At 34.2% G+C, this 27761-nt stretch overlaps 3 protein-coding genes and 1 long non-coding RNA gene across 4 annotated transcripts; 2 read left to right on the top strand and 2 right to left on the bottom strand.

The window, feature by feature from the left end:
* Window positions 1-11036: 11036 nt before the first annotated feature.
* Window positions 11037-12768, top strand: LOC145041225 (vesicle transport v-SNARE 12-like). The gene is made up of 6 exons (XM_078989208.1): window positions 11037-11156; window positions 11564-11698; window positions 11810-11868; window positions 11948-12121; window positions 12205-12375; window positions 12493-12768. Exons 2-6 carry the CDS (start codon window positions 11602-11604, stop codon window positions 12643-12645), a joined length of 654 nt encoding a protein of 217 aa, XP_078845334.1. The 5' UTR covers window positions 11037-11156; window positions 11564-11601; the 3' UTR covers window positions 12646-12768.
* Window positions 12769-16396: 3628 nt separating this feature from the next.
* LOC145041224 (plant/protein) lies at window positions 16397-18135 on the top strand. The gene is made up of 5 exons (XM_078989207.1): window positions 16397-17029; window positions 17269-17368; window positions 17463-17583; window positions 17674-17760; window positions 17843-18135. Exons 1-5 carry the CDS (start codon window positions 16609-16611, stop codon window positions 17978-17980), a joined length of 867 nt encoding a protein of 288 aa, XP_078845333.1. The 5' UTR covers window positions 16397-16608; the 3' UTR covers window positions 17981-18135.
* A 2948-nt stretch (window positions 18136-21083) lies between these two features.
* On the bottom strand, window positions 21084-22655 carry LOC145038302 (uncharacterized). Its single transcript, XR_013679306.1, has 4 exons — window positions 22137-22655; window positions 21954-22049; window positions 21651-21868; window positions 21084-21260 (listed from the first exon to the last, which is right to left on the bottom strand). It is a non-coding gene; the product is annotated as an uncharacterized LOC145038302 (long non-coding RNA).
* Window positions 22656-24676: 2021 nt separating this feature from the next.
* On the bottom strand, window positions 24677-27530 carry LOC145041223 (S-locus lectin protein kinase family protein). Its single transcript, XM_078989206.1, has one exon. It carries the CDS (start codon window positions 27449-27451, stop codon window positions 24812-24814), a length of 2640 nt encoding a protein of 879 aa, XP_078845332.1. The 5' UTR covers window positions 27452-27530; the 3' UTR covers window positions 24677-24811.
* Window positions 27531-27761: the final 231 nt, after the last annotated feature.

Genomic DNA, 27761 nt, shown 5'->3' with positions numbered 1-27761 from the left:
CAGGATCTAGAATGAAGCTTAAAAGAGTTAGTCAATGGATTTTACCTAAATTAGAGTCATACGTTCTGACTCTCCCATCTCTTAGATCTCTTAGGTAAATAGGGCAACTTCGTTTGCAATGCCCCTTCTCTTGGCAATAAAAGCAAATTGACTCTTTTGGAACAACACATGGAACTACTTCAAACATCGCCTTTCTCTTATGATCAAACTTTTCGATCATTGCATGTCTTTCATTGCCATTGTCTATATCCATAGAGGTCTTGAAGGCAGATTCACCAATCAACTTTGCTTTTCTATTGCGCCAAACCATTGCTGATTCATCAGCAATAAGCATATAGGTGAGATCAATAAAGGCCACGTCGTGGTTCATCATATAGTACTCTCTTACGAACTCACTATACGAGTTAGGAAGTGACTGAAGAACCCAATCAACAGCCATCTCTTTACCGACAACGGATCCCATCATTCTTAACCTATCAATGTGTGACTTCATCCCTAAGACATGTGCACACACCGACTTTCCCTCTTTATGTTTACTTGCCAAAAGGGCTTGAGTGATATTGAACCTTTCAATTTTACAATCTTGTGGGTTAGGGAGAATAATTGGAGGAGGAGGAGGAAGTGAAGCATTATTTCTTGTTCCTCGATCGAATCGTGGAATATCATCTTCATGTGGAATGCTTGTTCCACGGGATTTGGGAAGACCATAGTTGTTGAACTTTGACATCTACAAAACGGGAGAAAACAAATTCAAGTTAGTTGATTGATTGAGTCCTTGGTAAATCACCCAAATGAAATTCCAAGGCTAGGACCCAACAATATATTCTACAACTCGGGAGAGGGATGCCGTAACCCAAATTGCAGAACATTTGAAGGTAAGTGAATGACGATTCACTAATTTCCACCATGAAAAACAAAAAATAATTTTAAGTTTTAAATCTATGAAAACTCCTAGATCCTTTGAGATTCATTGAATATTTCAATGGCATGTTTAAATCTCGATATGTCCCTCTTGTTTGTGACTGGGATGCCGAGGATCACAAAGCGGGTGTGAATAACCATGCAAACTACATGGTGCCCTCACATGTTACAATCACCTATTCGATGTGCCGGTAAACCACACACGCTCCACCGAATTATGACAAACATTGAGTCACCCTTTGCTACCTTTTCTTAGAACCATTTAGTGTGCCGGTAAACCACACACGCTCCACTAACGTCTTCGCAAGGGCACAAAGTGTAATTTCATGGAATTGCATCAATTCACTTTTGCCTAAGTAACTAAGATTGGGAATTTGAAAAACATTTAGTTACTTTGTATTTCATTATACTTATAATGGAAGGTTTCGTCCTATCCTACCCGTTCGGCTAACGACCCTCCACTAGTCAAGAGTGCGGTGGGTAAGAGTGGATACCCATTCAATCGTCATTTTATAGGCAATTTCCTTAAACACCCCTTATAGACCAGCTTCGTGAATGCGGCCTACTAACGGTAAGACTGACTTTTACTCATACATATATATAATGTTAGACTTTTAATGTTATATATAGTATAGGGTGTATTTTATACTTTTAAAATACTATATGGTTAACTTTAACAATTACACTTTTAATTCAATTAAATGGTTAACCTAAACTTTTATGGATTTATTAAACCTCTTTTAATTATACTCCTTAATTAATTAATAAAACCATAAGGGTGTAAATTGAACTTTTCAAAACATTACTAGGGTTTTAGAATTTAACATTCCTAATTAACTTTTAATCAACTTTTAAATTCCAAAACTTGAGGGTAAATTTTGAAACATTTCAAAACATTAGGGTTTTAACTATTTAAATTTCAAACTCCAAAACTTTTGGGTTCAAATTTAAACTATAAAACCTAAAGGGGAAAATATGAAACTTTTCATAACAACAAGGATCAAATAACAAATAATCTAAACTAACATTTAATTATATAATTATCCATATTTGATTTGTTTAATGATTTCTTGCAAAACAATTTATCAATTTACTCAAAATAATTAATCAATTATCTTATAAGGAAACAATTATCTTATTAATTGATAATTATCTTTAATTAGATCAAGAATATAGTCATATATATCATAAAATCGGATTTATATTGATCTAACATGATAAGGTAACTATCCATATGCAAAAACAGCAAGAAATCCCGAGATAAGCATTATCTGACGAGTTGACTCGTCGAGTCTGCATGGACTCGGCGAGTTCAGCCATGGACTCGGCGAGTCCAGCCTCCAGAATCCAAAAAATCGAATTTTCTAGTTATACAATGCATCAATACAATTGAAACCAAGCTAGGCTCTGATACCACTGATGGGTTTTGGTCATGAGACATCCTATGTGCTCATACAAACCCTAATGCTTGGATCTAGGTTTCTCTATTGTACATGCTTTGAATCCAAGACTATAAACCCTAATTCTAGCATACAAGTAATTATATTAATATGTAATTAGGTTTAAGATCATACCTTGATTGTTATGTAGCAATAACAATCCCAATTCCTCCTTGAATTGACTTTGGAAGGCTTAGAGTCACAAGTGTTACTCCTCTAATGGTTTACAAACACCATAAGCAATAGGATGAAGAGGAGAGAGGTTGGAGGCTGCCAAAACGTGTGTAAACCCTTACAAGAAGCTTAGCCACGTTTTTGAGCCTTAAGGGGTCTTTATATAGTTGGGCTATTAGGGTTATCTAACAAGGAAACCCTAATTTGGATGCTTAAGCCCTAAGCAACCCATAGACTCCTTTAATTAAGCCCACGGACGATTTCCTTATGGGTTTCCCATTAGAATTCGTCCATCCCTTAATACAAGGCAATCCATGGCCCAAATTGCAATTATCTTATAATTACAATTCCAGTCCCTTAAGTTTAATTAATCTCTTTTAGTCACAAAACTAATTACCAATTAATTATTGACTAATATTAATTAAACAATATGATTTCTCCTTTAATATATTATTCTCATAATACATTAATAAATCATATTTAATCCTTACTCTCCATAATTCATCCTATCAAGTTGCTTTGGTGAAGGCAACCCAAAAATACCATGCACCATCGGGTCAAGTACATACCAAAATAGTTATGGACTTAGACACTAATCCAATAGTAACTTCCATAGTCAAGAGATCTAACCAAATAAATGAGAAAGGTACAAGCTTTTACCTTCCACATAAGCTCTAAGTGAGGAATTGTTGGATCCCACGGTATCTCCTCGTCCCCTTCTTGTATCACCCTTTTTTCCTTCCAAAAGATTCACCAAAATACTCAAAAGTGAGCTCAAATACTCTCTCTTAGCTTAATGGCTGGTTAGGGTTTCTCTCAGTGAAGTTGGGTAGCTGGTGAGGAGTAAATGGGGACATGAGTTCTCTAAAATAGGCCCCAACCCCGGGGGATTTAGGGTTTCATCACACAACGCCTACTCGGCGAGTCGACTCTTTGACTTATCGAGTAGGTTACTAATCCCACGTGGCCAAATACGACTCTACTCGACAAGTTGAAGCACCTACTCGTCGAGTTGCTCAATAGACCTCAAAAATAAAATAAATAAATAATATACCTGGGAGTTCGGATGTTACAATTCTCCCTCACTAGAATCAGACTTTGCCCTCGAAGTCATGCTCTGGAAATAGCTCTGCTACTGCTCTCGCATCTCGGATTTCGGATCCCAAGTCAACTCAGACCCTCTCCGATGTTGCCACTAGACTTGAACCAGAGGCACCTCTTTGTTCCTCAGAACCTTCACCTTTCGATCCAAGATCGCAATCGGCCTCTCAATGTAATTCAGGCTCGCATCCACCTGAATGTCCTTTATTGGCACCACTGCAGTTTCATTAGCTACACACTTCCTCAACTAAGACATGTGGAAGGTGTTACGGATCTGACTCAACTCTGCAGGTAGTTCCAACCGGTATGCTACCTTACCCACTATGGCGGTCACTCTGAAAGGACTGATGTATTGAGGCCCTAGCTTGCCTCGTTTCCTAAATCGGATCACCCCTTTCCATGGGGATACCTTCAAGAGGACAAAGTCTCCAACCTGGAACTCTAGCTCGGATCGTCGCCGATCGCGTAACTCTTCTGGAGACTCTAGGCTGTCAGTAACCTCTGTCTGACCTACTGAATTAACTTGGTCGTCTTCAGCACTATCTCGGTGTCACCCATCACTCTCTACCCCACTTCTCCCCAACAAATGGGAGTCTGACACCTCCTTTCGTATAGAAGCTCAAAAGGGAGGCATACCAATACTCGAATGATGGTTGTTGTTGTAAGAAAACTCAGTCAGGGGTAAGTAAGTGTCCCAACTTCCTCTGAAGTCCATAACACATGCAGGCAGCATGTCCTCAAGCGTCTGAATCATACTGTTGTTATGCTCGTCCGTCTGTGGGTGGTACGCGATACTAAAATGCAAACGTATGCCCAACTCCTCATGAAATTTCTTCCAGAACCTGGAAGTAAAACGCACGTCTCGATCAGACACTATCGAGGTTGGCACTCCATGTCGTGCTACCACCTCTCTCATATAAATCTCAGCCAATCTCTCTGCAGAACTCACTAATAACGAGGAGGTGAGCACTCTTCATCAACCGATCCACAATCACCCATATCGCGTCAACCCCATACGTAGTCCTCGGTAACTTGGTGATAAAGTCCATAGAAATTTGTTCCCATTTCCATTGGGAAATCTCTAAAGGCTGTAATGGACCATTTGGACGCTGGTGCTCTGCCTTAACCCGACAGCAGGTAAAGCACCTCTCAACTACCCATGTCATATCCATCTTCATACAGGGCTACCAATATTCTTTCTTCAAGTCCAAATACATCTTAGTGGCCCCTTGATGGATCGAGAATCTTGATCTATGCACCTCTTCCATCAGTATACGCCGAGCTCCACCCGTGTAGGGCACCCAAATTCGTCCTCGTAAAGTCATAAGCCTACGTCTATCCATCACAAACTCAGACACCTACCCAATCACCCACTCCTTTTTGTGGTTCTCCGGTCTCACATACTCCACTTGGGCCTCTCGAATGGTATCTAAGACCGGATTCATCACCATCATCCTCATACACACATCTCGGATCGAAGCACTCTCAGCTCAAAAAGAGCTTAATAAATATCTCAATTCTTTCATGGACCAATATCTCCAATAAATTTTGCATTTTTATGAACATGGGGCCTAAATGGAGTTAAGATTTAGCATCCATTGCTTCTGGAGTAGATCAAAAGCCCAACTTTAACTTCAAAAGTGCATAAATAACACCATGAACTAGATCTAGCACAAAAGACTATCAATGTGAGAGATTTTTACCTCGAAGGGCTTGTAAATGTGAAGGTAACTCTGGAACGACAGGCTTAACCTATATAGTGTAGCTAGGAAACCCTAAATAAGCTTAAACACAATATAATAATATTATCTTGAACTAGGTAATTATCCAGCTTCCTAATTATCCACCAAGGATAATGCTAGAAACCCTAAAGCCTCCTTAAAACCGTCCAAGGCCTCAAGAAGGTTCTAGAATGCCTCTTGTTCAACTATTGAACAATTACACTAAAGTCCCTGCACTTTCAATTAATTCTTTCAATCACAAAATTAATTTCAATTAGTTTCAATTAATTTCATTTAATTTCTGATTAAATATTACTATTTATAATTAATATATTATCTCCATAATATATTAACAAAATATTTACTTTAATTTATTAATCAAATAATAAATTAGTCTCTTTCTGAAAAAAATATCATGTCCAATTGCTAGGTTTGAGAGCAACCCAAAAGGACCGTGCTACTATCAATTCAAGTTTATACCAATTATAGTTATGAGATTAGACACCTAATCCAACAAGATCATGGTAAATCAATACATATCGATAGAAAGTACCATTATATCGGACATAGAGTTAAAGAAGGTCATCTCATAGTGAAGAGAGTTTCGTTAGAAGATATTCTTGCAGATCCTCTCACAAAGGCTCTGAGTAGGATTAAGCATAGTCAACTTGCTAGGAGCATTGGTTTAAGAGATGACATTAGTTTTAGTAGTTAGATGATTAAGCTGAAAATTGTAACAAAATAAACATAATTGATTTTGGTGATTGAATAATTGAGATTATTTATGAGTATTGCTTACTGCCTTTGTCAATTATTTATTCTTGTGTTTTGTTTTACATGTTTTACTTCCTGACTAATTTTATTATTCAAAGCTCCACATTCGTTCATACTTCAGCAAGTAAGTAGTGAATGAAGACTATTATGAATTGGATTATATATTGTTTAAGGAGTTTAGACATGGCGATTGTGTTGCTGTAACGTTCATGAGTACTTAGAAAATGGATATTTAAGTATTGGATAAACCCACACTCAGAGAATTACTTTACGGATTATATCATGAGTAATTCTGAGACGATAATATCTTATATTCTTAAAATGAAGATATATGAGTTGTAATTTACAAGCCGGTTATACATCGGTATTATGTAAACACATTAATAACTTGATGTTATAAAACGTAGTGTCATGTATGATTTGGTGAGTAAAGGATACAAGCATATGAGTCAAAGTTAATTCGTTCTTTTTGCTTTAACAACAAAAACAATATCTTTGGTCCCCTTAGGGATTTTGTGTTGACTTATAGTGTTGGGCCCATCCAGGACTAAATTGATATGTTAAATTAGAAGTCTTATGACGTCATTACATATCTAGAAATCAATAAATAGAATTTTGGACAATGAGATTGATTCTAATCCATGTCTTATCTCCATATGATATATAGAAGAACGAAGGAATATTTGATCATTTATCATAAGTACAAATATCTGATCGAATAAGAGTTCAGCAAGTGCTTTGGAAAGCATCATTTGCTGATTAATTTAGAAGTTATACATGTAATTGAGTTTTAGACTTATCCAAGTAGGAGACTATTGGATTAGGTGTCTAAGCTAATAACTAAGTTATTATAATATTGAATTATTAGCAAAGTTCTTTTGGGTTGCTCTCAAACTAGTAATAGACTAGTATGTTTTTTGGAGAGAGAGATGCTGATTTATTAATTTATTATATGGTTAATAAATCAATTAGAAATTAAAATAAATAATTTATTAGTATATTATGATAATAATATATTAATTAAAATGGTATAATTTAATTAAGAATTAATCCGAAATTAATTGGAATTAGTTGGAATAATTAAAAACGGAAGGACTAAATGTGAAAATGTTCAAAAGTTGAACATTGACCACCTATAGAGCCTCCCAAGAGGTTGGGCAGTTTCTAGATGGTCAATAGGGATTATCTTGGGCATTAAGGAAGCCCAGAAATCCTTAGGGAGCAAAGAAAGGGGATATGGCTTATCCAAGGAAACTACCTTATCCTAACTCCTTTAGTCACCTATATAAACCCTCATAAGGGTTATGATTTTTGGCTATCACCTCCTCATAGGAGAATTTTGAAAAATCCCTTCCTCCTCCTCTCTCTTCTTTAGCCTCCAACTTGCTAGGGGTTGGGTGTGAGCCATTAGAGGCATAAGACTTCTAGTGCTTGCTTTCTGAAGACCAACAAGGAAGGATTACTAGTTTATTTTCTATAATTAACTAAGGTATGTATTTTCTAATAACCCTTTAGTAATTTTGAAAATAACAATGTAGTTCTAGGATTCTTGGTATTAAATAGTTGTTTGCAAATCATAATGAGAACATAGATCTTTTATGTTGCATGTGAACTTAGGGTTAATGTTTTTCCGCCAAAAATAGTTTTTTGTTACATTTATACCCATCAGTTTGGACGATCCTAATGGATAAAGTTGGAAACTTTATCCATTATGGAGCTATTAGGAACCATAAAAATGTGATCTTGGTCCTTTAATCCCTTCCATGCAAGAGTTATGATGTCTTAATGGATTAATAAGTTAGGGTTTTGGCTTTTGGACCTTTTCTAGCCGTAGAAAGTCATAAAGGTGGAAACTTTATGACTTAAATCGATGTCCTGAGTCTAGATCTGAGCTATAGACAAAAGACCTTAATGGATAAAGTGCTTAATGGAGGAGTAATGATAAGTCGCGTAATTGGGCGTACTCAGCAGCCTTGGACCTTGACTTTCGTTGATCGTTGACTTTTTGACCAAGTTTGACGTTGGGACAAACTTGAGGATTTTTGGTTATTAATTAAAATTCTATTTGGTTCTGGTGTTAGTGGATCTGTGGGTGTAAGCAGTGCAGAAAAGGGATCGCATTATAGTGCTTCAGAGTTCTTCGATTCAGGTGAGTTTTCTTTACTGTACATGTGGGTCGAAGGCACCAATATCAGACCACTAGGTTGTGTATCCTGGTATATATGATGTTTTTATGCTATAGCGATCTGTTAGATCTGTATCCTAGTATATAGAATGTTGTTGTGCTATAGTGATCTGTTAGATTTGTGTATATATCCTTATATGATAGGATGTTGTAGTAGTGGTATATTGGTTATCATCTAGCGGAAAGCCTTGGGGTTGTATGTAGTCATACATGATAGTCTGATAACTCTTGATCTAGGCTTTCTTGCATGTTCCTTGTTTGGTTGTGGCTTTAAATTAGGATCATATGTTTGGGTGGCTATCTCACATTTGGTTACTTATGGTTACGCATTTCAAGAATGTTAGTCGGTAACATGACAGCGTGTTGTGAGAGGATTATTAGGAGGTAGTGAGTTGTATGATTGATGTTGCTTGTTAGCCCGCTAACTGATTATATAAATAGTTGTTTGTTGAGTATATGTTTTTTGTTATGTATATGTCGACATAGTATGGGTGGGTTGAGACTGTACTGCTTTGTGCGGTCAGTCAACAAACCTGGGGCAATCCAAATCGGAGGTTGTAGGCCAGGGCAATCCAACCAGGAGGTTGAGGGTCAGGGTAGTCCAACCGGGAGGTTCTGGGTCTGGGCAATCCAACCAGGAGGTTGTGGACCCAATATGCAATACATGTGGCAATCTAACCGGGAGGTTCTGGGTCTGGGCAATCCAATCGGGATGTTGTGGACCCAGCTTGCAATATGTATATTTGTTTGGTTGTGTGTGGTATTTTGGGGGAAACTCAATAAGCTTTATGCTTACCCAGTTGTTTATGTTTATCACGTTTTGTCGATAATCATGGGAAGGTGAAGTTGAGACTGTACACACTTATCATCAACATTGAGGATTTTAGGTTTTTTATATTACTCTGATTTTCAGTAAATGTATTTGTAATAAACAGTTTTCTTAATAATAGATTTATAATTGGGATGTTTTATTCTAATAAAAATGAAATTTTTTTGTTGTAAAAATGGGATGTTACGGTCTTTGTTATATTATTCATATTTTAGATATTTAAAATAATATTAAACAACTAATAATTATCCTATCTTTTGAATAAGGCAAAAAAATCTCAAGTTTTGAACTCAGAGAATTCCCATGATGTAGCAGAGGGTTGCCCACATCGTGGTGATGCAAATTATCGATTTTTATTTTGGTTTTTTGGTTTCATCTTTATGTGCTACTAATTGACAAAGCGTAGCTCTGATACCACTATTGAGGTCTTTAGGTTACAATAGCAATGTACTTACAAAATATCGCATAAATAATTATGGGTACATGTAACCTAAAATTATCTATGGCTTTTTACTATTAATAACAACATACTTTATGAAACAAAACTAAACCCTAATGGTAATTGAAAATCATAGATAAGAACCCATACCTTTAACATAATCAAATATGTTAATATCCTTTTATCTTCAAATTCCATGGAAAGCGAGCGTCAAAAGTATGCACGCCTCTAATGGTTCACACAAAAAACCCTATAATACTAGAAAGACAAGAGGATAAAGAGGAAACAATGATGAAATGTGGTTTTCATCATTACATGAAGGTTATGAACGGAATTTTCAAGCAAATGAATCCTATTTATTGTTTAGGTAACTTACAGATAAATCTATATTTGAATAATTAAATAATAGATTTAATCTCCAATTCAGATAGTTTTCTTATCAGCTACCAGGAATATTCTAGAAACCTTAAACGACTCCTTAAAACCTTCCATGCTTTGGTTGCTTCTAAAATTGTTTATTTTGTTTAACTATTGAACAATTATAATTCACTCATCGTACCTTTAATTATTTTCAATTAATTCCAAATTAACTCTAATTAATAATTAATTAATTCCAAAAGTTTCTAATTAATTTATTAATTACATAATATATTAACAAATCATTTTATCTCTATCCTAAAGTTATCTCTATGTTAAAATGAAATTACTTTTATTTCATAAAATTATATCAATTTAGTTATGACATTCACCAATTGAATTATGACATTGACACTTATTCCAACAATATCCTCACAATATCCTTTGTTCTCTCATAAATGACGTATGTTACCGAGCAATACTTTACCATATAAGATAAACCATGAAACACTTTCTTCCTCTCTTCTTGTTTCATAATCATCCGTTAGAACAATAACACTTACCACTTCTTTGACTCTTGATAATCTAAACATATAAATGTTTGGCAAGTGTTAAAATGTTTGATTCTTTGCATCAAATTTTAAACCTAAATTTAACTTGACATTCAACAAAAATATATGTAATAAAGTCTTTTAGCACTTTTCACTCGGAACATTCCAAGGCCGTCCTAAGCTACGAGTGACACAACCCAGGGCATCAAAGGCTAAGGGATCTCAACTTCGGGGCCAACTTTAGTTAGTAATGTCACTAATGTGTTTGTTTGTATCTGGGCAATGAAATAAACCAATAGAAAAAAAATAACAAAAGAACATATACGGAATATATGTCGTTACAAGAGATTTTAAATTTTAAATTTTAAATTTGTTATAATTTTAAAACTAATTATAATTATATAATATAATAATTTTTGAACAATCTTACCAAAATTAAGGAAAAAAAAGACATTGCTAATCATCAACAATCACGGATTCACGGCCAATAATTTTCACATCGGGTCAGTTAGGAAATCGAGTCAGCTATATTTTTACCGGCATTCGAGATGCCTGCGGACACTATATTATGGCCCCACATCCGGAGAATGTAATATTTCACAACTGGCCGTTTACGAAAATCGTTTGTTCATCAGATCTTCCTCAAAATACTCTTCTTCGTCTCTGTAAGTCATCGATCTACACTTTTAGTTACAAATCTTATTGCAATTGAAATCATGTAAGCAATTCAGTCCATGCTCTATGTTAACATTTTCATCTGTAATTTAGATCGATTGCTTCTCTAATATTGACCGGATCACGAATTAGGGTTTTACAAATCCGATGGTTTTTTCGGCTGTTATGATTTAGGAAACACAAATTAAGGTTTAGCTGTATGGATTTGTGCTTTCAGTAAATTGGAGTTACTAGTTTATTGAGTAATTTCCTCCTGTGCGAAAATGATGGATTCTTCTACAATCTACGCGATTCGTTCGTTTCGATTTGATGAATTTGCATTTTTGTTGTAATCTAGAATTATTTATGATTAATAGGAAATGGATACGTTGTAATGTTGGTTTTCAATTTGAAGCAGATTGTGATTGAGAGGTGTTTTGTAGAAGAAAGGCAGAGATGAGCGAAGTATTCGAAGGCTACGAGCGACAGTATTGTGAGCTGTCTGCGAATTTGTCCAGAAAATGTAACGCAGCTGGTTCTATTCTTGATGGAGGTATTTCATTTTAGCTTTCGTTGCATTTAGTTTCTCAGTTCAATTTTTTGGGTTGTGATTGTGTTATCAGCAACTGATCTGATCCCTTACTTGTGATATCATGATATGAAGAGCAAAAAAGCAAAGAGATCAATGAACTACTATCTGGATTAGATGAAGCTGATGTTCTGGTAAACAATAACTAGTCCTTTTATCTTTCTTTTTTTCCTCAATTCTGGTTTGTAATTTACGCATGGAAAATTGTACCAGATAAGAAAAATGGATCTTGAAGCAAGAAGTTTGCAGCCAAGTGTGAAGGCAATGCTTCTTGCAAAGCTTCGAGAATACAAATCTGATTTAACAAAACTGAAAAGGGAAGTTAAGAAACTTGCTTCAGCTAAATCCAGTCTAACTGCACATGAAGAGTTGCTGGAGTCCGGAATGGTAAAATCTCCATTTCCTAACTACTGGAATTGGAATTTCCTATTCCCATATACTAAATCTGGAATTGCCGATTCCCATTACAGGCTTCTTCAGATCAAAGAGATAGACTGATGATGTCAACCGAAAGGCTAAATCAATCTAGTGAGAGAATTAAGGATAGCAGGAGAGCTGTGTTTGAAACAGAGGAACTTGGTGTCTCAATTCTTCAAGATTTGCATCAACAACGAGAAACTCTTCTAAATTCCCATGCAAAGGTATTTTATTTTTACGGGTTTTTTGTTTCTTTTCTTCCCAACTTAATGAATGTTATGGAAGGACAAAATGGTCATTTCTTCTTGAACATAATTAAAAAAAAAAAGTAAATTTGACAGCTGCATGGAGTAGATGATGCGATTGACAAGAGTAAGAAAGTGTTGACAGCAATGTCAAGAAGGATATCGAAGAACAAGTGGATACTTGGGTCTGTGATTGGAGCTCTTGTGTTTGCCATTATTTTTATTTTGTATTTCAAGCTTACTCATTAGTGACTCTCACATCTAAAACATGTTTGACCATATTATATTGGGTGTATGTATGTATATACATGTTGTTATGTTTTAGACCTTGTTTGCAGCTTTGTTATAAAATTGATATCAACTTTGATTTTTCTTCTTTTTGCCGTTTTTACTGTAATTATTCATTTTTTGTGAAAAAGTTTTGTACAAACAATTCGATCGAATTCCAATTTTGATAGATTTTAACTTTCCTAGTTCTGTGTGAAAAAGATTCAGTTTTACTCATACTTTTTTTGGTTTAAGACCAAAATGCCCTTGTTATATATTATGAAAAGTTCAATTATGTAATAAACAAAAAAAATTTGAATACATATAAATTTGTTTGTCATTTAAGATTTAATTTTTTTGATAATTAAATATATATTTTATGTCATATAATTTTTTTTTATGTCACAAAGGGACACATAGAATCTGGCGTGTCATGCTCCTTCCACACTTGAACATCTCCCCAATTGGGCGTAATGGTCTTATGGATTGCTACGGTTCATGGATCTTCGTGGATGATCTGATTGGACAAAGATGGGGACGATCAATTGATCGTTGAAAGATTACAAAAAATTATTACTTTTTAAAACTCGGATCATACCATGTTTACCTGTAAGTAGTAACAATTTTATACATATTTCACACACCAAACATATCTATTTCTTTCTATACTCAACTCTTCATCAATTTACTATGGATCAACATCCAAACACCCCTAAAGATGTGTATGCACATATTGGTGGATACATGAACATGTTAACATCCCCGATTCACAAGCATCCATACTCTAGAAACTACTTCTAACAACCATAACCACATCAATCGCATACTTCCCAATAACAAGCTTTTCAAACACAATCTTCTCAATCTCAACCTTTTAAACACCAACCATCTTAACTCCAAAATCAGGTCCTATTTTCTCAAACCCAACTTACAAACGTCGATGATTACAACGATGACAAAAGGGTCCAAGAAATCCAACCACCACCAACAAGAAGACAACAGAAAGGAAAGTCTAAAAAAGGTGGTCGGGTTGGACAGAAGACTATGAAGTGACATTAGTGAGAACTTGGATATTTATATCGAAACACAAAGAAAAACACAACATACAATCACAAGGAAGTTTTTGGAATCATGTTTTACACCACTTTCACGTGGAAATGGGAAATGGTTCTTATCAAATGTTTGACGCGGTCAACGGAAATAGCATGAATTTACAAGCAAGTTGCACCAAATTTAATAACAAATTTCAAAATCTTACAAATATGCACAAAAGTGTGAGTAATGATTTCAATATTTTATCACTCCAACAATACAAGCTTACCAATGGCGATATGGCTAGTTTGTCGTGAGGGTCCAAAATGACTCCTTAAACCAGAATCACTTTCGAAATCAACCGCCGACTCCAACAAACGATCGAGAACATCCAGGTCAGATGTGGCTTTCTGCCTCGACCTTAATGATGACATCGACGAGACCAAGGAGGAGGGTCCACCGGAAGTCACCCTTCATTGACCGACGGAAGGGACAAAGCTAAATGGGCGACATCATTGTCCAAAAAGCGAGTGCCGATGAATTACTTTAGGGCAAATAGACATACATGTACTTTTTTCTCGATACAAACAGTTCAAAAAACAAAACAAAAAAAAAAAAAAAAAAGACGAAGCTCGTCGCCAACAAGTAATGGTTACCGACCTTTAAATTTTGAATACAACACACCAACGATACATCATGCTAGAAAAATCTAGAAACATTTTTAAAACTTCAACGCAAAGTCCAAGAAAAATGTGAAGATTAGTTTTTTCTAGTTTTATATATCTGTTTAAGTTTAAATTTCTACGTTTTTATTAGTTTTTATTAGTAAAATAGGTTTAAATTTTTATGTTTTTAATTAGTAATATATGTTTTTAATGCATTTTGATTTTAGTTTTAGTAAAATGCTTATTAGGTTTTGAAAATTATATATATATATATATATATATATATATATATATATATATATATATATATATATATATATATATATATATATATATATATATATATATATATATATATATGACGAAGAACGGTAACGAAATATGGTGAACTTGATGTAACACTGAAATGATTCACTTTTCAAATAAACATATAATGATCATACCTTTTAATCTTATTTATGAAACTTGTCAAAAATCATGTTGTTTTTATTTGAGAAAGTTTGTTCGGTAAAAACTACATAAGAACAAGTAAATAATATATATGATTTTCTTATTATAAAAGAAAATAGCCAATAAAATCAAAACATATTTTTTATTTATTATTGAAAGAAATAAAGAAATAAAAAGGTTAGTCATTTTCCCATTATAAAACCGAGCAAATAATATAGATATGAGTAAATCAATACACTCCATGGCCTCTATTTCAACAGAAACGCTGTTGGAGGCTCCCATATGGAATTTCCCCTTTTTCTATAACAAACACACCCATACTATCCTTCCTATCATTCTCCTCACGCCTTTTTTATTGTCTCTAACCAACGTTCTTCCAAACGAACTTTTGAATAATTCAATTTGCAGTTCAATTGCCCCAATCATATCTTCTTCCTCTATATCAACAAATGAAGAGGTTGGTTGTTTTGTTGCGGATCAACATTTGACGTTTTGAAATATCTACAAAGGTCGCGTGATTGATCACGTCTTAAGAAGGTCACCTTTCATTACTATTATCTATTTTGTTAATAAATAGGAAAATGACTAAATAAGTTCATCAATTGTTGAGATTTTCACATTTGATCATTTTTATTTTCATTGTTTTTGTATACAATATATCATCAAACTTGTTGATTGTGTTCATAATATATCACTAATTTAACTATTTAAATAGAATTTTGATTTTTTTATATTTATATCTAAAGCTACATATTCTATTTTGTGTTTTCTAAATTAACAATTTATATTTGAATATGTTATTAAAAGGTAATAAAATAATTAACAATTAACAATAAATAAGAAAAAAAATAGATTGGAAAAATTCCTAGCAAAACCGTATCGATTTAGAAGCCTCAAATAGGAAAACAAATAAAGAATTATAATCGACACCCTTTCACGTTTCACAAAACTAATAGATAAATGAATGCTATAAATTTTAAATATGTAAAATTAAATAAAATCAAAAGCTAAAAGTTACGAAAAACTATTTGAAATAATTTTTTGATTTAAAATAAAAACTATATGTTAAACAAATTTTTTTTGCATGTTTTTCTTAAACTAAAAATTTAAAAGCTCTCAAAGAGTCAAAATATAAGATTTTTTTTTCCTAATTGTTTTTTCTAATAAGATAACTTTTAAGGTCTCTTATAAAAATATAGAAATTCAAGTGATATGAACGAACATAAACAAAATTTGTTCATTTAAGTTAACCAAACAAATAAATAAATACCAACAATAAATGAACGATGTTTCTTAACGAATAACCAAACAAGTTTTATTGTTTATTTTTGTTCGTTAACAAATTATATTGTTTATGTTCGTTCATTTATGTTGTGAACATGCTAAACGAACATAAACAAACGTAAATAAATAAATATAAGTCTAACATATATGAATATAAATAGCATAATAATGTAATAAAAACAATTAAATATATATAAATATAAAAAGAAGATAAATAAACCTAAGCAAAATAGTTGAAGAACAATTCAATTGGTTTAAAGCCTAGTGATACTAACCTCATAATTTTGTAGTTTAGTTTGACTCGTGAGTTGTAACTCGGGGCACATAAAATGATAAAAATCTGCACCAATAGAAATTAGAATCCCCCCAGGGATTCAGTGAACCAACTTGCCTTCGATTCTCCGGTGGTCTTTCAGTCGTTCACGCAGTCGCCGATTGCTACCAACTTCTCCTCTACCGCCCTCTCTGTATATAAACAACTATACACGTTTCACACGCACAAACAAGAGCCTCTATGATGGAATCCCTCTCTTCCGTATCTACCTCAATCGTCTTACCTCCCGGAACCCCCTTCCACCACCACGACCACCGCCGGAGAATCCATCTACGATCCTCATCCTTTTCCACCTCATGTCTTCATCCCGATCACCGTCATCCATCCCGGTATCTCTCAACCTTCGTGACCCCTTCAAACCCTAAACTAAAACCGTATGGAAGCAGAGTCGATGGTATGGCGTGTAAACTGAACGCCGTAGGAAATCGAGGAGAAAGTAAAGGGGAAGATGAAGGAGAAGAGGATGAGGAGGTGGAAAAGGCGTTACGATTGGACGGGACGATCCCTGGTTCTTCTAATGAGTTCGTTGAACAAGTTTCGTCGCGTGCTTACGACATGCGTCGTCATCTCCAACAAACCTTTGACAGCAGCAGTTACGACGGTATAATTCTATCCATCATTGTTCCGATCACTGTTTTTTCAATTATAAATCCGACCTTTTCTCATCAAACTTTCTGATTAGTTTTTTTCTGTACGAATCGTTCATATTTGCTTGTTTTCATTGATATGTCAAGTAATTGAAACTCACTCCTCCACAGATTGATCTTAGATTAAAAACTAGAATCTTCAAGGTGCCTTCTATGAATTTGACTCACTCGTTATTCTGATGTATTGATTCAGTGCTGGAATCAAATCCATGGAGAGGAGATGCAAAACCTGTTTATGTATTAACCCGAAGGGAAAACCAGCTCTGCACTATGAAAACCAGAATGAATCGCAGGTTTCACTTCTGATTAATTGTTAAATTCTCATACATCCAGTACTCTACTTTCATAACTGCTCCTCCTTTCTTCTAATCCCAAACTCACAAACAGTGAAGTTGAAAGGGAACTTGGGATGTTGTTCTCCAAAGAACGTAAGTTAAGAAATCAAACAAAGAAACCAACTCCCAATAAGTTCCAGATGCTTGTTGAAGATGTCAGGGATGGAGTGCTTGTAAGTTATCTTTTATCATAGTAGTCATGTTGATATGATCTTTGTAAACGGCATTTGACGATTGACACCATTAATGAAACGTTTTGTAAGGTTTTTGAGGATGAGACAGAAGCAGCAAAATACTGTGACCTTCTGCAAGGAAATTGTGAAGGGGTTGCAGAGATTGAAGCCTCATCGGTAACTAACAACAATCAATCATCGACTTTTCAAATCTGCTTTTTAACTTTAATAAATTCTTTTTGAACTATGAATTTTACAGGTGTTTGATCTTTGCCAGAAGATGAGAGCACTTGCGGTTTTGTTTAGGAGAGGAAGAACACCTCCTCTACCAGAAAGCCTTAAGCTTAACTTGAGTGCTCGTAAACGTTCCCTTGAAGATCAAGATGATGTCATCTGAACAAATCCCAAGTTTGCCATATGGTACATGATTATAATTTATATATACTGTATATAAATAGATTTACTGTTAACAATCATATTCATTTAGAAACAAATTGGATGATTGATTATACACCTTTTATGATATAGATCAATGTGTCTGTTTTCTCTCTACCTACTTCTGTTTCTCTCTCTAAAAGGCATAGGATAAACAATGTTTCATTGGACATGTTTGATTTGATCTACCAAAAACTGTTAATACATATATATATATATATATATATATATATATATATATATATATATATATATATATATATATATATATATATATATATATATACGGCTTAAGAAGCTTTGATAAGAAGTTAAGAAGTTGAGTTAAGTCCTTGTTATATGCTTCATGCCAGTTGGCCCAATCTCCTTGTATTTATATTGTATACCTTTGTATAATGTTTAATCAAATCAGTGTGAATCCAGTTACATATAATTGGGTATTTTTGTGAGCTAATAATTCATTGATGGGAAAATCTTAATATAAGAGTATTTACTAATCAAAATTTGTGAAATGCTATATTTTTGAAAAATCAAAAATATAGCTAGCAAAAAAAGTTCACCATTGGAAAAGCATCATCAATAAATTCAAGGCCAAACTTTCTCGATGGAAAGTATATATGTTGTTGATGGGAGGGTGGGCTACACTTCTAAAATCGATCATCATTAGTCTTGGCATTCACACATTATAATGTTTTTTTTTTCAAGAAGATAGTTTAATAAAAATTTTGTTCAAAAAAAAAAAAAAAAAAAAAACACGAGTTAGCCAAACAAGAAAATTATTTTGCTAAATCAAATAATTATGGAGTACGTAGTTGGTTTGGTGTCATTTCGTTGCGCAAATTGTTTGCGGAAAAGTTTATGTATTTGGGGTGTGCAACCGCACATGACCCGTTTCGTTTAACAGACCTGAAATTTTTAACAGAGCAACATGTAATGAAATTATTGATAGATTAGTGATGGAACTTTGAATTTTTATTTTGGTTAATTTTATAACAATTACAGTCTTATAAATGATGCATAAAAAATTATATTTATAGGCTAATTTTTATTTTTCTCACATAACTAACCATTTTAAGAAGGAATAACAAGGAATAACAAAGAATCTCAATTCGAAGAATCCTTGAAGGTATTTTCCATCAATCATTAAATGGAAACAAGACACATATGTCTATCCATTCATCAAGTTCCTATTGAAATAAAATCAACACAAGAAATCCCAATCCGGGAAGGATTTGCAGAATAATACCATAAAACACAAAAGAAAAAAAATTGGCAAATATTAGTATGTATTTGTCACAAAATAAAGGAATCTTACAAAGTCTCATTTTACATTACTATTTTAAGAGGGATTGGAAAAACCAAAACATCATCCATTCTAATATTTATATAAGCTTCCCTTTTGTTTATGATTTTTAATTCCAACATTATTACAATAAATTAAAAGTTGAAGTTGTATAGGGGAAGACGACAAGGACAAAGATGAGAGAATCATTCACTTGAATGTGTCATCAAAATTATATATATACACACTAGGTTATAACCCGTGTGTTACATGGTTAACAATCAAATAATTATATGATAAGACAAGAAATGCAACTACAAACAAAAAATTCTACATAATATTTGATGCAACTATGGACGGAAATATTAATGGTTTTAAAATTTTCTTCTCCACTTTTACTTTTCTTACATTAATATACCAAATAAAAAAATTAATGTTTTTTTAGAGAGTTGTTGGATCGGAGAGTATGTGATAAAATTATGGTTAGCCAAATTTTGTTGTGAGTTTGTGTATTCTTTCATTTAATTAAAATGTACATTTCATGACTTATAATATATTTTTTTTGGCTCTTTTCAAGGTTGGACCAAAAATGCCCCTGGTGCCATCTTGTTGAGTTTTGGGGTTATGGTTGTTGTTGCTGTTTCTCTATTATTTATGTTGGATTTTAGAGCACCTTTTAACCTTCTATTTGTGGGTTGACATATGGAAGTCTTCATCTTTTTGTTCCAAATGTTGAAGATTTTGCCTTTGGATTTGATTTGAGGAAAATGAGAATGAAGTTTTTTGAATGATGGTATAATATGTTACAAAGTTTTCAAGTACGATGTTATTAGAGGTAAAATATCATAATATGCCATTTATCATATCAAAAAAGGACAACGACAAAACTATGTTGCTATTAGAGGCAAAGTATGTCAAATATGGTAATTATCACACTTGAAATATTTGACATTTGTACACTATAAACAGACATAACCACAAACAAAGATGTTATAAGATATTGCGAAAGATTTTATCCAAATGTACAATCTTTTGTAGCATAAAGTACACACAACCCAATAACTTCAGTTATAGTGTAACCAATCAAGTTACCCATTATACCCCTCACTCCTATTTTGTTCCTAACTTTTATGTATTTATAAGTTGAATTTAAAAATATAATGCTATTTTATGCATTTACCTCATAAATAAGCCACAAAGCATCACTTTTGTTATAGACTAATCAAATAAATTACCATTAGACCCATGTTTCACACCCTTGTTTTATACAACTGCTATAAAATGCCATAAATAGCCACATATAGACATTGTTTGGTGGAAAATTTGATTATATAATATGGTATTCATCATACATACATACATGATATAATATGGTATTTGTCACTTAAATACACAAACTCTACATTATTTATTTTGGAAAGTGATTTGCATGAAGGAATAAACAAAGGAATGGAATGGTTAATTCCAAAGGATTGAAAAAGGAATTTTCTAATTAGCCCAATGGAATGGAATGAACCAATCCATTCTGTTTTTCTGGTTTCATTCCTAGAGGAGTGAATATTTCCTTTCAATCGTCCATGATGGAAGTACAGTTCAATACAACACAACCACACATAATGAGCCACAACAACAACACACAAATAACTACCCGATGAAGAAAACCTAAATCTTGTAGAAGAATGAATATTGAAACTGATGCAGAAAGCGATGCGGGTTGATAAGAGAAAGTGAAAGCATAAGAATGTTCAAATCAGTTAATTATAGAATTGAAGTAAAAGGGACATCATTTTTTTATAAGATTAAATTTTCTTCATTACTGCCTAATATTATTTGATTTCAAATAATTACATGATTGTTTGTTGATAAGTGTCAAAAGAAAGTTACCCCATATCCTTAGCCTCTTTCATACGGTCTATAAATGTAATTAGGGAAACTGTTGAACTTGCTACATTAAGATAAGCTACAACAATAAAAAGAACACAAGAGCATATAAGAAACGGTATATGTATTCAATGATCTTAATATCATAAATGTGTAATAAGATTTAGGGACCTAAGATTTAACTTTAATTTTAAAAAGCAAGGATCAATATCTTATTTTCAATCAATGAATTACATATTGGGAAAAGAATCAATTTAAAGCAATAGAATTTAAACTCTTAAATAACAATAAATTTCATGTTGCTTTAAAATCATTTAAAAAAATAGATCATATATCAAATAAAGGAATGATGGACTGAATATAGCATTTGTTGAGCTTATTTTTCAAGAAATCGAAGCCTTTTTTAATATATTTGGAAGAATATCATACAATAATCGATAGATTCTAGAATTGCTCATAGAAGAAATACCTTCAAAGCAAGCTGTCTGAAAGTTATTTTGACCTAAGATTCATACGTATAAGGCTAAATCCTCAGGGTTTTATTCATATATGAAGCAAGAAGATCGTTAGACACATAGCCAACTCAAATCATCTTACTAAACTATCAATCGTCATCATCTTCAGCCACAGTCCCGAGTAGCAATTTAAGATGCGAAATTAACATCAGCAGATTGACCGACCATAAACCTTTGCAAAAAAAATTTAAAAAAGTTCATAAATCCCCAAATAGAAAAAAAGTATAAGGTCTCAAGAATAACAACTTCCAACTTACCTTAAAATCTTGTTGCAAGAGTCCTTGAGTGAGTGATGTTCATGTATAAGATGCCAAGAATACCAACATTCAACTTGCCATTAAAATTCACTGTTTCTGCATTTAGAATTATAGGAAAAGGGTGTAAGTTATGAAAATAAATATTGGCTTCATTAGATACTAACAGTAAATCAGAAGTGGAACCTCAGATTCATTCGAGTTTCATGCTGCGCAAGAAGATAGTAGTCCAACAAAGTCAATTTTCAGCCGAGCATTTCATCAAACACCTTAAATTCAAGGATTAAGTGTGAATTAATAGATAAATGTCTTTGTCTCGAGCTTTACATGCAGTCCTAAATTACTTGGCAAACGTCATACTTGTAGGCTTCTCATTGATTCTACTACTTTTTGTTGGCATGAGATGATCCGAATAATGGAACAACGTTGTTCCAATTGTGGTTAATGTATTGTTGTGGGGTATTTGTCTTAATCGAGTATCTTGTAGATTAGTTTTGATAAAAGAAGGATTGATGTGGAGGCTATTATGTGCCCCATATGCGACTTGGTGTCGGGATATTGTGCCTCCTAGCATCTTCGATCTCATTTCCTGTCATGCCTTGGTGGGTCTTGGATTTACCTTCTTTTCACATGATTTTCAAATTGGACGTCTTGGTATAAAGTTACTTCTTTGACCTCTGCGCAAAAGAAAGCCTTTGAAGATGCTTTTGTATTTTCGCAATTTCATGATATTTGGAGGTGCTAAACCTAAGAAAAAAGATCGCTTTGATAACATTGTTTATTCCTTTTTTTTTTTCTTTTGGATAGAAGCAAGAAGTTTTTTTTTTTCTATCGTCTTGATAGTTTAATAAAATTTTTGTTAAAAAAAACACGAGTTAGCCAAACAAGAAAACTATTTTGCTAAATCAAATAATTAAGAAGTATGTAGTTGGTTCGGTGTCATTTTGTTGCGCAAATTGTTTGCGGAAAAGTTTAAGAGACCTGAAATTTTCAGAGCAACATGTAATGACATTACTGACAGATTAGTGATGGAACTATGAATTTTTATTTTGCTTAATTTTATAACAATTACAATCTTATAAATGATGCATAAAAAAATATTTTTATTGGCTAATTTTTATTTTTCTCACATAACTAACCATTTTAAGAAGGAATAACAAAGAATCTCGATTCGAAGAATTTTCCATCCATTCATCAAGTTCCTATTGAAATAAAATCAACACAAGAAATCGCAATCCGGGAAGGATTTGCAAAATAATACCACAAAACACAAAAGAAAAAAATTGGCAAATATTAGTATGCATTTGTCACAAAATAAAGGAATCTTACAAAGTCACATTTTACATTACTATTTTAAGAGGGATTCGAAAAACCAAAACATCATTCATTCTAATATTTATATAAGCTTCCTTTTGTTTATGATTTTTAATTCCAACATCATTACAATAAATTAAAAGTTGAAATTGTATACGGGAAGGCGACGAGGACAGAGATGAGAGAACCAGTCAATTGAATGTGTCATCAAAATTATATATATATATATATATATATATATATATATATATATATATATATATATATATATATATATATATATATATATATATATATATATATATATATATATATATCTTTATCTTTACTACTTATAAAAGAAATCTAACTATTTCTATAAATATATTGAATATAATAATATTATTTTTTTAAGACGTCCAAACTATTAAGCTTGAAGTACAACCCATTTATAATATAATAATATTAAAACTTTAACCATATCCTTTATCCCTTAAAAATCTCGTATCAAATTAATAGAAGAATTCATTTGCAAATTGAACCCGTCAATCTCAACACTTCAACCATTTGAAGCGGTCAATGTCAACAATTTATAGAGGATCTCTTCTCTCACATTGGTAACAAACAATCTCATAATATCTATCTTCGTAATCCCTTCAAAGTAAGAAATATACGCACACTCTCTCGAAGAACCCTAACCAGTAACCAAGACAGTATAACCACCACCACCACAGTCGCTTTGCCTCCTTTCGCCTTCAATCAACCACTATCACGACTACCGCCCTTCCTCTCACCCACGACATGAACTTTCTTTTGGAACATAACATTTTTCTTTAAAAAAATATCGTTGAAAGAAGCTATTTGTCCCCGCCGCTGTGCGCGGGTAACGGCTAGTATATATATATATATATATATATATATATATATATATATATATATATATATATATATATATATATATATATATATATATATATATATATATATATATACACACACTAAATTAATCTAATATTAATTTTTTAAGAATGTGTCGACGACTAATTATATGTTTAATTAAGTTGATCGCGATTTAGAAAGTCTAAACGTGCATCTAACACCTTCGACACTCTTAAAAAATCAAGGTGAAAACTCATAATTTACAATAAAAAATATTACGTATATAAAAACTAAAAAACTATTAAAATTATTTAATGGAATGTTTTGCCGGTTAATTAAAAATATTTACACGTATATCTTTAAGAAAGTATCGAAAGTTACAAATGTAGGTAATTAAAAGATAAAACAAACGGTAAATAATTTGGCAAAAAAGTTATATTATATGTTTATTTAGTAGAAATCTATACTTGTCTTTGTTTAAACGAATCGATCTTTTTATATGATCACGATTTACATAAAAACCAATCTAAAAAAGAGATGAAAACCATCAAAGCTAACATTACACACATTCTGATCTTTTATTTTCGTAAACTTAACCTTACATTCTAAAATCTACCAAAATGAAAGATCAAAATCTTTTAATCGCTTGAAATATTGACATATTATAAATCATAATATATAACGCCATGTTATCTAGGACCCGAGACTTGTTGTGAAGACATATATGAAAACGAGTTTAATGACATACTCGGACTACTACTATAATTTGTGGTCACCATAAACCCACCCCCCACTTCAACCTCCTCCCCGGTTCCAACCATTGATGGCTCGGTGAACCGTTGTCCATAAAACCTCAAAAAGTTCAAAGAATCCAACCGTGGTTCAGCCACAGGCAACACCCCTTCGAGCATCCCAACCACATTAGCCATCGTGAGTCGAACCAATGGGTCTTCATGTAAGCAACACAAAGCCACCTTCACAAGCTTCTCAGCTTCATCTCTAGTCACCCGACCGGCTAACCGTGGATCCACTAGGTCCAGGTATCTTCCCTCTTCATGCATCTCCAGTGCATGTAAAGGGAAATAGAACGCCCGGGCGCGTGCTCTACCTCGGGCCTGAGAATGGTTTCGGGATCCTGTTGATCCCGATGACTGACCATCAGTGCTACTAGTCGGGTTTCCCGAGCTATGACTTGGGGCCTGCACACAGTTCTTTCGACCCTGAATCAACTCCAGTAAAACCATACCGTAGCTATAAACATCGGTTTTATCTGAGATTGCAGCGTTTGTGAGCCACTCGGGTGCTAGGTACCCGCGGGTTCCTCTCATTGTTGTAAATAAACCAGATTGTTCCGGGCTCAGCAATTTGCTGAGCCCGAAATCTGAGATTTTCACTTGCATAGTATCACTTAGAAGAATGTTTTCGGGCTTAACATCACAATGTATGATCTTGTGTTCGCACCCGTTGTGTAAATATGCAAGCCCGCGAGCGGTTCCAACCGCAATCTCGAACCGCTCTTGCCATTCCAATGGCGGCCCGGTGCCGAAAATGGTTCGGTCCAATGAGCCACGGCTCATGTACTCATACACCAAGAACCTCTCTCTTCCATGAGCACAAAACCCCTTGAGTTTGACTAGATTTACATGATGAATGTTTCCGATGATTGCAATCTCTGTACCAAATTCTTTCTTTCCCTGAGCTCCTAGGGAGGTGATCTTCTTCACTGCCACCACCGTTTTGTCACGGAGGACGCCTTTGTAAACCGTACCAAATCCGCCGGAGCCGATCTGGGTACTGAAATCTTTTGTGGCCTCGACAAGATCTTCATGATCGAACCTTATAGGTAAACCCGCAATTGAAAACAGCTCAAGATCTTCTGAACCTAGATTATCATTCAATTTCTTTGAATGAGAGTTCTTGGCGTTGTTTCTTGATCTTATACGCATCCAGATGGCGAAAATGGAGATTAGCAGAACGCCGGAGCCGGGAAGTAAAATCAAAGCAACTACGGGGAAATCGGAACTGGAATTACTGGTATGATTTTGAGATAAAGATATTGCTTTGATGAACCCTAATGTATCGTCGTTTCCGTTTGTGGAGCTTGAAATGAAGGAACCCAAATGGTTTTGAAGCAAATAACATGATCCAGATGGATTTCCATGGAAGATAGCCAAACAAGAGCAGTTCGAAGAGCACAGATTTTCACATGTTGATAAATTCACACCCTTTCTTGTTGGATTTGTGAAATCAATTGGATAGTACTTCATCCCATCTCCGAGCGGAATGTATACATACTTCTCCGACGAATTGGATCGCAATCTGGTCCCGTTACCACCGCAAGATTCCGGCAACAATATTGAATTATCCGAGGGTGAGCAGCCGGGGTTTGCGTTCCGATCACCTCTAAATCCCGGCGGACAAGAACATCCACTGGGGGAACAGAGCCCAAGTTTGCCGCAGCTGAACGGAGCACGGCAACTTTCCTCCGGCGTCGTGAAATCTGTCACCCATTTACGGTTTGTGTATCTCATGACGTTGAGATAACCAGCGTTTGTCAACTTTAGTATTCGGTCGTCGGAATTCACAGCCGCCGTCGTAATTAGAACTTGTACCACCACCTCCGATCCCTGGCCTCCGAACAGATAAAAACCAGACCCGTTTACCATGAGATACGAAATCGGTTGGTTTGAATTTATTACAGATTTTGAATCCATCATCAGTCTGTAATACGTCAAATTTTGCCACCGTAATAACCCGTCACTGGTGGTCACTGTAAACGTATAACCTCCCTCGGAGAAGTCAGCATCATCGTTGGAAGCGATTAACGATCCTCCAACCGGAAATCTCTGCCCAGAAACGATGGTATCCGTCGGGTAATCAAAAGATTGCCATAAAGTTTTGTTAAAACGATCAATGAGAAGTAAGTTCCCGGAATCCAGTAGCTGCAAAGAAGCCACCGTGGAATTGAACGTGGGTGTTGACCAAACGGGTATGCCGGAATCATCATAGATTGTAATACCCGTGAAGGAGAGAAGGAGTTGACCAGAATTTGAGATGGGTTTATTGCGGTTGGCGACCCAGACGACGTTGCGGGAGTCAGAGTGGTAGATCAGGAGGTAGAACGACGGCGATTTAGGCTGTGAATTGAACATGGCGGCGGTGTAAGTGCGGTTAACGGAGCGGAGGAAATCGCCGTTTTGGTCAACATAGTGGAAGTTGGAAGCTGTGAAATTTGAAGAAGAAGATATGGAGCCGGTGTAAGTAGTTGCGGAGTAGGAGGTAGACAAGAAGAGGAAGAGGAGGAGGAAGGTGGCGATGGTGGCAGCCATCCATGCAGAGAGAGAATTCGTCGCCGGAGAAACTTGTTTGTATTAAAAATGGCGGTGAGTTTGATTATTGGTGGTTAATTTGCGGCCGTTTTTTTTTTTGGTTTCAAACCGTTGACCTTATTTAAAATACAAAATCACCTTTTTTTATTATATTTATGTAATATAAAATATAAAACACCCTTTTTTTTTTTTTTTTTTTTAAACAAAACCACCTTTTTTATTATATATATTTTTCTGTTTATGGGCGACACTTCGAGCGCCGTGGCAGCCGTGCTAGGGTGAGCTGTAGGCGTGAACTCTTGGCCATGTT

The sequence above is a fragment of the Lactuca saligna genome, chromosome 4 (genome assembly GCF_052625555.1).
Source record: "Lactuca saligna cultivar CGN05327 chromosome 4, ASM5262555v1, whole genome shotgun sequence".
NCBI classification, from domain to species: Eukaryota; Viridiplantae; Streptophyta; class Magnoliopsida; order Asterales; family Asteraceae; genus Lactuca; species Lactuca saligna.
The sequence above is the reverse complement of the archived record's forward strand: the minus strand, read 5'-3'. Positions and strand labels throughout refer to the sequence as shown.